Source organism: Falco biarmicus, chromosome 6, assembly GCF_023638135.1.
Source record: "Falco biarmicus isolate bFalBia1 chromosome 6, bFalBia1.pri, whole genome shotgun sequence".
NCBI lineage: Eukaryota > Metazoa > Chordata > Aves > Falconiformes > Falconidae > Falco > Falco biarmicus.
The window spans coordinates 22,942,567-22,959,224 of NC_079293.1; the positions used below are offsets into that span (position 1 = coordinate 22,942,567).

General features: G+C 37.8%; 1 protein-coding gene across 5 annotated transcripts in view; it reads left to right on the forward strand.

The window, feature by feature from the left end:
* Positions 1-16,658, forward strand: part of ERICH1 (glutamate rich 1) — a 103,762-nt gene that overhangs the window by 58,093 nt on the left and 29,011 nt on the right. For 3 of the 5 annotated variants that reach the window (XR_008822575.1, XR_008822576.1, XM_056343718.1), the window contains 2 exons: positions 11,560-11,937; positions 14,401-14,595. Coding sequence is in view for 1 of the 5 variants with exons in the window: in XM_056343718.1 (XP_056199693.1) it covers positions 11,560-11,937; positions 14,401-14,595 (573 nt within the window). In the remaining 4 variants the exon portion in view is untranslated. Of the gene's footprint in view, positions 1-11,559; positions 11,938-14,400; positions 14,596-16,229; positions 16,305-16,658 lie in introns of all 5 variants that reach the window. The other 2 variants (XR_008822577.1, XR_008822578.1) reach the window with 2 other exon arrangements.

The following is a 16,658-nucleotide window of genomic DNA, read 5'->3' on the forward strand; positions in this document are numbered from 1 at the left end:
TTAATGCTCATAAGGGAATTTATTTTCCAGTGGGATTAATGGTAGTGTACATCGGCCAGTTCACGAAAGCATGGGAGAGATTCAGTTAGTATAGCTGTGCTGATTTTGGCTGAGGTATAGGTAATTTTCATCATGGTTGCTAGCATGGGGCTAGGTTTTGGATTTGTGCTGGAAACAGTGTTGATAGTGCAGGGATGTGTTCGTTACTGCTGAGCAGCGCTTGCACAGAGCCAAGGCCTTTGTTGCTTCTCACTCACCCCACCAGCCAGCAGGCTGGGGGTGCACAAGGAGCTGGGAGCGGGCACAGCCAGGACAGCCGACCCCAACTGACCCCAGGGATATCCCAGACCATATGACATCATGCTCAGCATATAAAGCTGGGGGAAGAAGGAAGGGGGGGGAACATTCAGAGTGATGGTGTTTGTCTTCCCAAGTAACGGCTAGGTGTGATGCAGCCCTGCTTCCCTGGGGATGGCTGAACACCTGCCTGCTGGTGGGAAGTGGAGAATGAATCCCTTGTTCTGCTTTGCTTGCACATACAGGTTTTGTTTTAGCTATTAAACTGTCTTTATCTCAACTCTCTAGTTTTCTCACTTTTACACTTCCAATTCTCTCTCCCATCCCACTAGAGGGGAGCGAGTGAGCAGCTATGTGAGGCTTAATTGCTGGCTGGGGTTAAACCGTGACAGTACTGAGCATCTAACTACACAGATAAATATATCAAAAAAGGGTAAGAAAAATTATGCATATCCATAGCATATTACATGTATTCTGTGAATTCAATCTATTAATAATTAGAGTTCCATGAAGTGATAAAGAAAAAGTAAACTTTGAGTTCATAAGAGGTGTCAGGCAGTGCACCAAGTGAAGAAAAAAAAAAAGCAATGCCGTCACCACTGAGCTGGATTGGGGTGGCAGTATGCGATGGAAAAGAATGTATTTGCTAGCAGATGACAGATTTTAAAATTTGTATGAACTATAATGTCAAGTGTAGACAGATGAACACGTTTCCCTTTGTCATAGCAGGGTTATTTCATAAATCAAGTCATATAACTGAAGAATGGTAAGGAAGTCTCATTTTCAAGCAAAGGTACTGTGCTTCAGTGAGGTGCAGAGCACCTTCAAACTTCCAACAAATTAAATGGGAACAAAAAAGTACCTGACACTTTACTAACCTGAACAGACAAGTCATTGTGCTCAGATTGCCATTTGAAGTGCTTTGCTTTTGGGAAGCAGAACAAGAAATCCTGGAAATTGCAAAGATTGAGTGAGCCATGTTATCCCAGTAGTATTTTGCTGTGCCTAGTACTAGGTGATTTAATAGTATAAAGCAGGTGATGTACAGTGGGATCAATACCTAGGAAAATACAGTATGCATAGTACATGATCTCTTGTTGAGAACATGTGACAACATTATTTCAGTCACTTCCCAAACATTTATTTGTGTAACAGATGGTATCAGTTGTTTCTGGTTTGTTGGGGTTTTTTTTTCAATTTATTATGACTAATCACATGTTTATGTCATTTATCATGTTTCATTCTTTGGAAAACTGTAGCTGCCCAGTAGAGAAGCCAGGAAGGAGCCCGTAGGAGATGAGCAGACATTTGCTGAGAGAGAATAACTTCCTAGATTGTAAAGCACAGGCAGGTTGCAGAGTAATGATGGTGACCAAGTAATAAGCTCTGTGTATACCAGAGACCAGGCATCTGCTGAGAACAGTGGGAACCCAGGCTTCAGAGGGACTTCCCCTAGAGACCCAAAGGGGACTGTGCACACTTTTCTGCAGCTCTGGAAGTTGCTGATGTGTTGGACTCAGAGCAAGCCTGAGCAAAGAGGATTCATTTACCAGGATGCAGTAGGCAAGGTGAAGATACAGTTATGTAATGTTTTGGTTTGGTTTTCCTCATTTTGAGTTTTCTCCCAAAAAAATCACCTGTTCTAGTATATGTTCTAATAAAATTTAGCTTTCCTATCTGAAAGCCATTTTGGAGTGTTCACTACGGAAAAAAGCTTTGAGCACTCTGTCCTCACAGCTATGGCCAGGGCAGAGCCCCATTGCAACACAGCATGCAGTAAAGAACAAACCTACATCACTGGAAAGACTGTAGCACCAGATTCCCAACTATTACAAACCGGCAGATTACCAGTTTACACAGCTGCTCAGGATCTTCCCTATGGTGTTTCATTTTTACAGCATACTTGTATATATATTTATATGTGTATTTAGCTTAGCATAGAGCTCTGTCACTAAGAAGTGACTTACATTAATGTTTTCAACTGTTCGTTAAAATGTAATTCATTTAGAATGTGTTTAATAAAAATAAGTTGAACCCAGATCCTAAAACATCCCAGATTTTACAAAGCTGCTTAGAAACTATGTTATTAAATTCAAATCAGTCTTAAGATCCAAAGATAAATGGATAAATTAAGTAGTTTAAAATAAAACACTTGGAAGGTTTGCATTCTTTCAGACTTCCCTTTTCCGGAGTGTCTTGAAATAGGTTTTACTGAAAAAAGTGTAATAAATTGTAGTTGTGGCAGCTTTCGTATGTGGCTTAAATGTGATTGGTTATTGGACGCTGTGTAAAAAGTTACAAGACGCCGTGCAGTATTGCAAAAATTGAATTGAGGTATCATATTTAAATATTTGATAACTGAAATTGATAAATTGGGGCTTTTTTTTTTGCTGACTACCTGCATTTTGCTGTATCAGAGCCTGTGTGCTTTTAGATAGCTCTTCTGTACAAGATTGTACTTTCAGTTTAGATCTGCTCTTTGATACTGTTTTATCACAGGTGAAAACTAGATACCAGTTTTCTATTAGGTTGCTTATCATTTAATAGTTTTTGGTCCTGTAGTCTGAGTGACTTCTTACACTTCACACTATTTTAGCTGGTATATTTGTAAAGAACATTTTAAAAGCTGAACGGAATTTTGAGATTGCAGCTCTTCTTATCATTTGTGGTGGTGTTCTGAGCAAAGAAAGAGCTTTGGATTCTTTAAACTAAGCGTTGGTTGAAAACTAGCTCTGGGGGGAAAAACAGACTTTAAGAGAAACTCTGAATGTGTGTTTGTGTCCTGCGTAGTTAAAAGGAAGAACACATTTTTTAAAAGTCTAAATGTGATATCAAAAGTTTAAAATGTTTCCAGTTATAAATGTTAAAAATCTCTCCCTCTGATCATGGTGATGCTTTCTGTTCAAATACAAGGATGCAATCTTATTAGCAGAGACTAAGAAGGTTTCTGTATTTAGTAGCAATTAGTCTTTGTGGCTGCTAAACTGTAGAAACTCCCATCAGCAGCTTTAGGATCCTTGGGCTTTTTTTATTTAGTTGCCTTCAAAACAGCTCCTGATTGTCACTGAATCTCTGTTCTTATTTCATGTCCGTGATTATGCTTGGCTCTGTGATTTTCTTTTTATATTCCTCACAGAGTCAATATAATAATTCTCAGGTTTTTTTCAGAAGCAGCACTGAGCCCATTTAGGAAGTGCTGCATGATGCCTCTATGCAATGGAAATTGACTCAGATTGTTTGTGCATCACCCCAAAAAAAGCAAAATTGAATGAGTATTGTGAGCTTGAACTGTAAACAAATATAATGAGAAAGATCAATAAAAGGTCAAAATATTCAGTTTTGTTTAAAAATTAAGTAATTGGACAGTACAGAATTTGTATTAGAAAAGCTGTTATTTAAGAAAACTTAAGGGCTTCAGCAAACACAGGTTTTTGTATAAAATGGCAAGAGGCCCGAAACATGATTGTCAAAATTAATTTACTCAACGGAATAGTTTCTGGTATCTCCTGAATGCCTTAAATCAACATGTGTGTGGACTGCGTGTACATATCAAAAAGCAAAGCAAGCTTAGAGTGATTCATCATATACCCAGCTGGGATTGTGAATACTCATTGCTGTGCACTGAAAGATCAGAGCAGCAGCAGAGAGGGTACTAAAGGGATCTTCAGTTTCTCCCTGGAACTGATGCATCAGCATGTTGTGAAAAGTCTCAATTTTTATACCCAGTGAATAACCAAGGCATTGGTTGGTGGGGCTGTGAGAGGAAACGTGACTCTTGACATTGTCCTAGGTGGAATTTGGCTCACAAGAGGCACGTTGCAACAGCAACAATTAGGTTCAACATCTTACTTGAAACAACAACAACAAAAAAATATCCAAAATCCACAGCAGTTGTGATCCACTTCAAGAAAGGGCACTACACAAAAACAAAGATACTTGCTAAAAAGAACCTAAAAAAGGTCAGCTAAGAGAAGAAAGTTGGACCAGGGGATCTGGAAGCTACATAAGGACACCATATGTGATATTCAAGGCCAGCGCCCACCACCTGTCATGAAAGGCTTGAGAAAAAGCAAAAGGAAGAGAGCAGAGCTAGACAACAGCGTAAAGGAAGTTGTTAGAAAGAAGTAGGTGTCCTTTTAAAACCTGAATTCACACCCAAGTTATGTTTTTAAACAGATCTAAATATAATAACATGGTAAGACAGGCTAAGGACTATTTGAGCAAATGGTACAAAAAATTAAAACCAGTAATAGTTTTACTTCTGATGTATCAGGAGCAATGTGCCTGCTAGTCTCTTGAGCCAATTATCATGGTGTAGAAGGAATACTGAGAAGGCTTGTTTCAGTGAAGTTAAAGAAATTCTTTGCTTTGATATTATATGTGGGGAAAAAACTATGGAGAATCCCATGTTGGAACGCTCTTTCTTGGGCTTTCTCAAAGGATATGTGAAACTGTAGTTATTTAATAGTCATGCAAAAGAACAGTTATAAAATAAAATCACCAGTACCAGATTTTATTTACCTAAAATTTGTGAAAGAATTCAAGGAAGAAAATTGCCTACATTACTGACAGTGATGCATAACCACTTGCTTTTCAAATTGCTTTGTTATCAGAGACTTTGAGGCTGAATAGTGAGAGTCCAGTTGTTTTTTAACAGGTCTTAAATCATCTAGGGAACTGCAAGCCTGTAATCCTGGTGTTTGCCGTAGGAAGTTTAGCACAATTTATAATGCAGGATAAGATTTGCAGGTGCCTGAAAGCCTGTGATCAGCATGGGAAGGATCGACATGGGGTTTACAAAGAGAAAATCTACACATTATCTTGGAATTCTTTGAAAAGCCAGGAAATCTGTGGATAAGCTACAACTAATGTGGTTTCCTTGAATTTTTACAAGAATGCTTATAAAGCCCCTCACCAATGGGGGCACATAAACATTTAGCATTGAAGACTTGCAGACTGTGATATCTGCCTTTACTTATTATTGTCATTACTCTTAATTGGATTTGCTTTAAATCCAAGAGGTAGTACTCAGTTGTGGTATGCAGCATATATGCAACATTTGCCAGTTTTATATGAAATCTTCATCTGTAAATATAAAAACTTAGTATGAATGAACAAACAAAAGACAGTCCCTATCCTAAATTCCAGTCTTTCGCACTTTTCTCCAACATTAAAAGTGTTGTAGATTACTAAAACCTTCACAGTGGGGGGGGGGGGGGGTCCGGAGTTCAAATGATGATCTAAAACAATTACCAAAAAGTGTGTAAAAAATATTAATGGCTTCTTGTGATCCTGAGATCTTTTCAGTATTGCGTGTGGAGATCTTTTCAGTATTGCGTGTGGAGATCTTTTCAGTATTGCGTGTGGAGATCTTTTCAGTATTGCGTGTGGAGATCTTTTCAGTATTGCGTGTGGAGATCTTTTCAGTATTGCGTGTGGAGATCTTTTCAGTATTGCGTGTGGAGATCTTTTCAGTATTGCGTGTGGAGATCTTTTCAGTATTGCGTGTGGAGATCTTTTCAGTATTGCGTGTGGAGATCTTTTCAGTATTGCGTGTGGAGATCTTTTCAGTATTGCGTGTGGAGATCTTTTCAGTATTGCGTGTGGAGATCTTTTCAGTATTGCGTGTGGAGATCTTTTCAGTATTGCGTGTGGAGATCTTTTCAGTATTGCGTGTGGAGATCTTTTCAGTATTGCGTGTGGAGATCTTTTCAGTATTGCGTGTGGAGATCTTTTCAGTATTGCGTGTGGAGATCTTTTCAGTATTGCGTGTGGAGATCTTTTCAGTATTGCGTGTGGAGATCTTTTCAGTATTGCGTGTGGAGATCTTTTCAGTATTGCGTGTGGAGATCTTTTCAGTATTGCGTGTGGAGATCTTTTCAGTATTGCGTGTGGAGATCTTTTCAGTATTGCGTGTGGAGATCTTTTCAGTATTGCGTGTTTTCTAATGAACCATTACTTTTTATTGCATTTGTTAACCACAGCTTTTCACTCTTGGCCAAATTGTAGCTGCTGATATCTTAATTGGCACCAAAAATAACATTATTTTTTTCTCTTGCAAGATCCTAAACCAAAATTAAATTCCTCTGCACTGACTGCTCGGTATACCATGGAAAATCCATCCAGTTTATTAGGGAGAAGAAAAGAGTTTAAACTGGATGAAAAACCGGGAGAGGCCCATGTCTGGTTTCTTTTGAGCAAAATCAAAAAATTACCATGAACAACATCCAGAAAGCCTGCTATGGGACTTGGTCATTGAGCAGGAGAGCCAGCTGCTGTACTTCAGTCATGATGAGCACGTTATAGAGGAGATTCTAAAGCTTGAAGGATATTCTTTGACTATCTTTTCCTCAATCTGCTTTATCTCTCTTTTTTCTAATGTGCTGTTTGAAAGGTTTGTTCTAATAGTGTTTAGGGACCCGATTTTTAAAAAACCCTAGTATTATCTGCTGCTTCTCAGATACGGGAAAGCCAAACTGCAGTTTGGCATGCTGTGGAACTTTGTATACCTTACTTGCAGACACCTAATAAATAGCCTCCCATTTTTCATTGTCTTGTATGATGCTTTCCCTGAATGTTTCCATCAGCCATTGTGTAAAGGAGCTGAAATAATAAAGATAAACTTGAGCTTATCTTTTCAATCACAGAATTCCCAGCAATGTCTTCAGGCTGATGGATAGTTTGCTTGGGAGGAACAGTCAGCTGTTGCTGTTAGCCTATGTAAAGCATTGTATTTAATCTCTGTGTCTCTAGCTGCTGTGATAATGAACACAAAATAACTTACTAATATGGTATAAGTTAATAAATGCAAGTCAGCTTATTTGGAGCCTTGATGTATATCATTATTTTTATCATTTTCTGTTTTTCCTTGAAGATACAAACTGGATGGGCTGACTTTTCATTATCAAAATTCAATAAGCAGTATCTGTAAACTGAGTCCTCCGTTTCATTTTAAGTCTGTTTCTGACATTTTTCTGCCTCTGTTCTGTTAAGAAGACAGGTAGTTTGTGTGCAGAAAACTTTAATGTTTCAGGCTGGATTAGATAGGCTGTTAGAAGATGACTCTTTTGGTGCTGACTTTCCTTTTCAGGCTACTCATTCCCACTTCCATATCATTCTGTCGGTCATGCTAGTGTGACTGTGCAGCTGCATGGTAAACTGCATCAGGAAAGTAATCTAGACTAAAAATTACCTATGGGGGGGAAAAAAAGCGCAAAAAAAAAAAAACACCTAAAAAACCCCCCAAACAAACAAAGAAAGAAAACAGTTATTTTTAACTCTGAACAGTTCCTGAGGAGTGTAAGGCTGAAAGAAATCCTTATAAAATTACGACCACGACTGGAAAATGTATATGGGTATTCTGTCTGGAAGCCAACTTTGCTCAGTCTGAGAGGGCACCAAGTCCAGACTAAACGGGTTGAAGACAGCTGCTTCTGCATAATTGGATTATGTGATAAATTAAGCTACTTGTGGAGCACAGATGAGTCTCAGGAGGGAGAGAGGTGACAGGCCATTACGGAACAGAAGGAGAAGAATCATCAGCTCTTCTGGAATTAGGACAAGCTGTAGCTGCAGTTGTGGCTAAAGTTATTGTTGTCTAAAAGTTCATATTCCTATCGATGTTGCTTAAGTATATATTCAATACCTTACTAAGATTGCTTGTGTAGTATTCCCTGCATTTGTTTTAATTATGCTGCTTTGATATAAGAAACCTCTTCAGTCAGTGGGAAAAATTACTGAAACCAAGTTCATATCTATTGAAATGTTATCAGACCTGCCTACTGGTTTGAAATGTAGAGGATCAGTGAAAAGTTGGGTGGTTTGGTTTTTTGTAACAGTGGGGTTTGTTAATTAGTAAAAATCAATCTGATGAGCAAACTCATGTTAACACCTTCCCCCATACTGTTAATTTTTATAAAAGAGACCAATTCTTCTTATTTGTTGAAAGCATCTTGTCCAAATTTATTGTCTATATTTCCTTTGTGGTTAACAGAAGGGGTGAAAGAGGAAGACCTTCAGGGTGCATTTCCGTCCCAGCTGGTTTAGGGTGAGGTAAATTGCTTTTTGAAGATGATAGTGTCTCTTGATTTATCAGAGGGAGTGCAGATCTAAGTACGCTCTTAAGTATTTTCTTTTCAGACAGCCAAAGTTGTGGGAGGTGAATCCCACTGAACATTTCATTTAAGATCATTGTGTGGGCTGTGACCTAAACATGGTTTAAATTTCTTGTATAACTCTTACTTATATTTTAGCATAGCTGTTATAATCAGCTAGCTTGACTGACTATACAAACAACCAGTTCTTGAATCCCATTGAACTCTTGGCTCCTGTGCATACCACACACATGTGAATTCAGTAAGCTAACTGTGCTGTTTGTAAAACAGGTATTTACTTTCTTCTAATTCCTTGTGAAACTGCTCGGTTTAATTAGATGTCACCTTGTTCTTGCATCAGGAGGCAGAAACAGGGTCCATTTTATTATTCTTTCTTTCAACACAAATCATACAAATCTTTTTTGAGTTTCTCTGGTGACTTCTGTGAGAGTCCTCCTCTTGTTGGCAAAAGTCTTACTGTGATGGGATTATGCAAAGAAACAGCATTACAAGCTTGTAGAGTGCAACAGGTTTGTATAATAGCTTTGGAATATTTTTCCTGTTGTTTTCCATCCTCTCTCATGTATGCAAACAAGGTGTTTGCTGTTTTGATAACTGATACCCACTGAGCAAATGTTTTCATTGAGCTTTCCATACTGATGCATAGGTTTGGCTTTTGTTTTGTTTTTCCCCAGCTGATAACAGTTCACTCTAACCCTAGTAGTGAGTTGTTCAAATTAATCCCTTTTGTGTGCATTGCTCTGCATTTGTCAACATCTGATTTCATCTGTTCTTGATGTTGAATCACTAGTACCTCCCATTCATGGAGCAGTAGATACTAAAAAGATATTAAAATGTGGGGCAAAGAATGACAAAAGCTGCTAGAAGACTTGCAGTTTAACTCCTCAACAGAATGAGGTCAAGTCTTGTGTTTGATTTGTTTTCTGTGTTGGAGGAAACTCAGCACAGTTCTGATTTCCTTTCATTCAGGTGTTTATCTTAATTACATACACATAGGAAGACTACATTCATTCTGCCTTGACAGTGTTACCCTGGTCTCTTCAGACCTCCTGCTACCTTGAGCTACCAAAGATAAGCAAACTTCTGGATTTGACTCAAAATATCAATTATCTTAAGACCTGTTCTGCCTTCTGCACCATTTCTTCAAGTGGCTTCAAACCAATTGAGAGTGCTTGGCTGCGCAACATGCTGCAATTTTGCTGAGATTTAGTGATTCTTAAATGCTCAAAGGGCATGTTGGGCCATTTGCTGAGAGCACAGAACAGAGTAGCTTTATTAGCAAACACTGTGGTTCAGGTTAACGGAGGGGCGAGAAATTTTACAGAACAATGTATCTATGTTTACAGTGAAATTCACCTATTAGAACACAAATACAGCCATGAAAATCCAAATTAGATCTTAAGATGAAACATTGATGTTTTGTTTATAGCATCTTTCACCATTCATATCTGCCTTCAGTTTTGATATTTTATTCCTACAGAACGACACAGACGTTATTTTTCCCACATCCCATATGTCCAAATCATGTATAAAGATACTAAGCTCAAATACCATGTGTGCAGAACATTCCGCACTGTGGGTATGAGGTGATGTTTGGTGTGTCTTTAACATGCTGTGGTGTTCAGTTACAATACAGCAAATTTATTTTTATGCAGCCTTCTTCATAGAAAGTATGGAAAATTGCTTTGCAGTGAGTCATCCGTCAGCTAAAGAACTAGAAGTCTTGTAGTGGTATTTAAAGAGAGAAAGTGGCTCAGAGCTGACAGAGTTCAAGACAGAAAAAGAAACGGCAATGAAAGAAAGGGCCTCCAACCATGGAGAAAATAGACGTGAAGACTGGTAGGGGGAGGAGTGATGAGAAGGCCAAACAAGCTGAGAATGAGAGGCAGTTCAGGAGACTATGCAAGTAATTCTTGTTGGGCTTCAGGTGTCTCTCCTGCATTGCACCAGCATTAGCCAAGCAAAGATTCTTTAACCCTAAGGGAATGGTGTAAAACCAGACAAATAAGAGCACTGGGCTCAGTGCACTGTGAGGAGTTTAGAAACATGCAGGTAGAGGTTGCGGGAAGGATAAATGGCTTAATTTTCTAGAGCAAGACATTAGAAGAACAGGGTAGTCTGCACTCCATGATGTTTAAACATGTGAGGATTTTGTTAGGCTATGAAAGAGGGAATTTTGGTTAATTAGACAGGAATTACTATAGTCACGAATATGGACTTCAGCAGCAGTGCAGTCAAAGGGAAGATGGATTCTGGCAGTCTGCCCTTGCTAGTGCCAGCAGGGCTTGTAGGCTCACAAGTGAGTGTGTAGGAGGGGCAGTCAGTTCAGGGTCAGAGGTGACTTCAGAACTCTGACTTTCTGTACAGGGATAAGATGTGAGTAAAGAAGCCTGAAAGCTGTTTTGGAGAGCAAGAGGAACTACTCTCCCATGACATTTGAGCCTTTTGAAGAATCAGCTAGGAAGTAAATTATAATGTAGTAAGGAAACAACAGAACTAAGACAGGCTGTTAAAGAGATCAGAGATTACTTGCCAAGGTCACTGATGCTTTTCATGCTTTCCCCATAAATCTGATGTCCAAAGCAGTGAGATTTCCCAAAGGAGGAGGATGTTTAAGGAGGAAAAAGTGGAAGAATCAGAAACTGGTGTTTTTAAAGCACAGCACTATTGTGAAGGGATATCATCAATATAAACACTATCATCTTTTATTGTGACTTACGTGCATTCTTCAGTTCTTGATAAAGTCTGCCAACTGGTGGTGTCGGGCTCTTGGGGAAGCTTTCCCATCCCATCTCCCCCAGCCTGCACATACTGGTTTTTGCCCTGGCAATTCTTTTGACCTCACTCCCTGTATAGAACCATACTATCTGTCTTAAGAAAGTAAATGTGATGCAAAGTATGTGGCACGAAGGAAAGTACAGTCTTTATTGAAAGCAGAAGAGAAAAGAACTTGTCATCTTACTCAATGCATTCAGAAAACTTGGCTTTGACACTGTAGTACTGAATAGCATTCAAAACATAAAAGTAAGGTTAGAGCCACTCAGACATCCCAGAATTTGAAGGGAGTAATATTTCATTGTATGCAGTCCCAAAATGCTTATTACAGATCCTCTTATTTACAACTATCATGTCTCTTTTGAATCTGCAGAGGAGGAATATCAAGGACAAACCAAGAGAAAGCGCATTCGCAGGAAGAAACAAAAGAGCAGTTTGCAAAACTGTAATAATTTACATGGAGAACAAACAGAATCTGGAATGCAAGAGACTCTTGTTCAAGATAATTTACAGCTGCATCAGATAGACAGTCCCAAACTAAGCAAAAACAAGAAGAGGAAAATGAAAAAGAAACGACAGAAAGAAAAAATGAGAGCAGCTGGCTTGATATCAAAAACTACCGGTGTGGATTTTACATATCAGCCTGACAAAAACAACAGAGAAGAAGCAGCAGGCTTAAAAGACACAGATGAAAAGGCAGATAGCATTCTGGACTTCCTGCAGGCAACACAAAAAATTTATTTTGCTGACAGTATGTACCACTCTTTGTCCTTTCTTTTCATTAGTATTACCACGTAGGGGAAAATAGATATACACATTATTGCTGTAGAATGGGTCAAATCTACTGGACAAGTGTCAGTTTTGAACTCAATGAGACACACAAGCACTTTAGTGTTTGTCCTGATTTCTGGTATATGCATGTATAGGTAAGAATCCACATCAATATAAAAAACTGTGGTCCCAATCTCTTTTTTTCTGTGTCTTTGAAAATATAAATAATATTCCTTTCTCCTTTTTAGAACATTCCAATGCACTCAGGGTAAATGTAGTGGTTTAAATGGACCAAATTCTTTCCTCTGCAAGCAAACATCCAGAAGGATTACTTGCTTTCAGAGACCTTCAAATGAGGGCAATGATTGCTGTCCTGAACTACTTTCATGCTTACTATCTCTGAACCAACCCACTTTTCAGAAAGTTCTTTTTCCCGGGAGGAGATTTATTTGTAATATGTAAGGAAATCTAGACAGACAGCATCCAATAGGAAAGGGGAAGATACTGTTGGCACCGGGAAAGTGTATTGGCATAAAGCACTTGTGAACAAGATGCATGTGAACTGATGCTCAATATGCGTTTCATAGCAATTTGAAAAGGACTGCATGGTTGTTATCGCTAATGGCCTATTGAATGCTCACCTGGCCACTAAAATCAGATAAATTCCTACTGTTTGTTTCTTATGTGGACTTCCTAAAACGCTGCTTGTATGGTGCTTGCATCATAAAAGCCTTTCAGAGATAATGAAGTTTTAATGGTAAGTACTACAGTACTTACCTGTACATACACCAGGTTATGTTGGTATCACTGAGAATGAAATACATTTTTCTTCAGGGCAAGGTGTGTTCTTTAGTTGCTCAGCTTGGAACATACCTTTAAAATTATAACAGTCTTATAAAACTGGAAAAAAGCAGTGAAAAAATTTTCAAAGTGCATGGCCTTGCCTTGACTGTCTTTGTGGAGCTGAACGAAGAGTATTAAACAGCTTACCTACCTGTATGAGTCCATCTTAAGTCAGAGCTGTTAGCTCCTACTCCCATAAAAATTCCTCTTTAGACCGTGGACTTACTTTAAAAACTGTGTCAAGATGACATCAGGATTTTCATGTTAATTTTTTTCTCAAGACTTTTACATAGAATTTTCTTTCCTTACTGTCACAATTTTTCTGCTGTGTCATGTGTTCGTACTTAGCCTAGCACTGGAAAGCCATCCTACTTTCTGGCTAATGTATTTCCATAACCAAAAATAAAAATTTTACTACTTCAGTGTATGTCTAAGTAAATACAAGCTAAACTACATGCATTAGCTGTAGTGGGACTCCAGAGTAACTGAGAAAGATTGCAAACTCAGGTAACAGTTCTGCTGTTAATACATGTCCCAGAACAGAAACCTGGTCAGTTGGCCATAGCTGTGTTGCATGTTGAATTTTAAGAAAAAGTGTTGAGCTTCCAGCTTTCCTGGAAGTCAAGCTCGGGTCTTAGCAGTGGTTGACACACTGACTGGCCCTGGCATCAAACCCATAGACTGGAGTGTTGAGCCAGTGGGGACCTTGGAATCCATGGAAAGAAATTCTCAGGTAAAAGAAGGTTCATCTGCAGATGAGATGTCACATCCATAAATCATAGCGTGACTAACTTTCTTGTTAGGCAAATCCCAGTTTATATATAGATCTGACAGTATGCTGTTTGCCTTTTCTAGTTGAATGACTTTAACACTCCCTAGCTTTTTAGATAAAATTGGAAGCCATTGCTTTTAGCAGTATTTTCAAATGGTCACATTGGATTCTCATACTTATGTCAGAAAGCTGAATCGGGAAAAATCTGTTCTCAGTTGGCTTGCTGGTAAAACAGAAGAATTAAAAAGAAGTCTGGTTAAAGGGACAGACTACGCATTGTTACTGCAGTGGAAGAATGAATTTATGCTTTAGTACTGTAGAAACAATGCGTCCCTTTCTCTGCTGTCTTGCATGCTGTAATATCTGCTTTTTAAATAAAAATATAAAAGTACAGCAACAAGATAATTGGATGCCTCCAGAAGTTCTTTGCAGTAGTTCCACAGAGTTCTTCCCCATCTCCAAAGGGAAAAAAATAGGTGTGCATTTTTATAATACATAGTGTATGGGAAGCAAAAACACAGTGCTTTGGCCACAGTACAGTTTCTTCATCACACCTTCTTCCTGTGCTAATCTTGAATATCTAGACTCCTCTTGCATTCTTGTCACTATGAATCTTATTGTCCTTTTTACTTCTTGAATTTGACACTTTCCCCTCTTACCATTGTTTTAATATTTAACAAAAAATAGGAGGAGCAAGCTGCCTTCTGGTACGAGATATCTGGCTGTAAGTTGTACTGAAAAGGAAGGTGCTGTATTTGAAAAGAAAATATAATTAGGAAAATTCTCTGTGTTCATTGAGTTTTGGGTTTTTTCCACTTGTTTTTCCAGATAAATCAGAATGCACGGATTCAGCTGTAAACTGTGCAGCTGCCCAAGAGGTTTTACAATGTCTTGAATCTCGCACCATTTCTTCCTCAGACGTGACTCTTCTACATCAGTTGAAATCCCTTGTATTGCTGCAGGATATTGAGAGATTGAAGGATGCTTTGAAACAATTCCAAGAACAATCCATGATGCCTTCTGGTAGGTACCATTCATTCATGTTCATTATCTGATGTTCTTTTGTGTATAGATTAAAACTCAAATTTGTTGCAGTGGTTTTTTTTATTTGGAAGCTGTAAATATTTATATAGTAGTAAATATACGCTTATACAAGATTTGAAGCATAATTCCCACCAAAAATACAGTGATTTTCCCTTTTTCATGTTTGGTTACAATCAATACGGAAAATTTTCATATTTTGCAGCAACTATAGACTACAAGGTCATTCAGGTTCTTAAAACAGTACGTTTTAAATCTTAACTGTTTTAAGTTTTAATCATGTTTAAAGCCTATTTTTTAATACATTCTCTCTGTAGACTTCTTAAGTCATAGAAATTATCTTGTTTATTTTGGAGATTTCACTCATCCAGTTAAGGATTAATTTTGCGTGCATAAAAATCAATAAAGCCCATTATTTCATTTCTTCTTGGTCACCTATGTGGCTTCTTTAACACGTAGATTTTGCATGCCAAACTTTGATTTACAGCTTTGTTTTTGTTTAAATATAAATGTCTGGTTTAAGTTTCTAAAAATAGTGTTGATTATGTAAAAACGTTAAGTCACTCTTTATAATAAATGATACTATAAAGTCATTCATAAAAAGAAAAATTATTCTGTTACTAAATCTTTTCATCCCTGAGGCACAAGTCTGATTTCAGTCATGTTCCTTTTTTTCTCTATTATAATCCCTTTCATTTTAGTAGAATTTCTTCTTGAACAGTTAATAGTTCCTCAAGTAAATGTGGGATCAGCATGTAGTCCATAGAAGCTATAATAATTCATTTTCCAAGTAGTTTTCATTTAAACAGTCATTGTTACTTGTCATTAGTACTTCTGTTACAGCATCAGACAAATCTACAAGATGTGCTGAATTCTCTTGCCTCCCAAAGAATTTGATCAGTTGAGAGCACTTGCTATGGCACGAGAGAATCTCAACCATTTTAGATTGTGTTCTGCATCTTTTGAAGAGTAATGACTGAGCTGGTAGTAGTGCATCAATAGAGTAAATAAAATCATAGCCGTCAGAGGCTTAGGAATAACATTCAAAGAAGACAGTGCTGCTTGTAACATCATTAAATAATTTACAGCATGGTAGTGGCTAAAGATCCCAGTCAAGACTGGAGCCTACTGCATGCTGTGCATTGTAAAAACACAGAAATGGGAGAATTCCTGCCTGTAGAGTTCATAGCTGATACATTCTGAAAAGGACACGCTTAACAGAAGTAAATACGTATTCTTTCAAAGTTTAGATGTGGAGTATGAGAACCCTCAAAGCTCCGATCTATCTGAAGTATCCACATGGAACAAAATCCTTCTGTGCATTCAATAATTAACTTTAAAGCCTACATTCTGTGATCTTAATTACAAACAGATAGTCTCATTGATGTAATACACGTTTGCAAACTAAGTAGGACTCAGCAGGAATGGTGAAAATAGTATTGGCCCTTTATTAAATGACCTAATTCAGCTTCTTTTCATTAAATTGGAATGGAGCTGTTGAAGTGACCACAATCAGGCTATTCCTTACAGGCCTTTTCCAAATTCTGCTCAATACAGTAGGAAATCTGTTGGGTTTTGCAGTATTGAGGCAAGCTGCTCTGTTTACTTTTATATAGCAATAATGTCAAACTGAAGAGAGAAAACAGAAGCAAATTAGAAACAAATCCATACAACTGCCCTAATTTTCTGAGGTATGTATTTGTCACTTGAAAAAGCAGAAGAAAATTTTCTGAGTAAATTTTTAAATTCATTTATGTTCTTGCTGATACAGCCTGAAATTATTTATTCTTCCAGTCGATTTTTTTTTTTTTTCCTAGTAACTGTTGTCGCTCTGGGCTCAATTCTAATCTCATTCCCAGTTCACAGTGGTGTGACCATAGTAGTTGATAGGTTATTCAAGAGGTACAACAATGTAAGAAAGAGGAAAATACATTTGTTATAAATTATTAAAGTATAATTAAATACCTGCCAGATATTAATTTGCCTCATCAGAGTTTAACAATACATTCTATTTGTAATTCAGGAATTTCAGTGAATGAGAATTT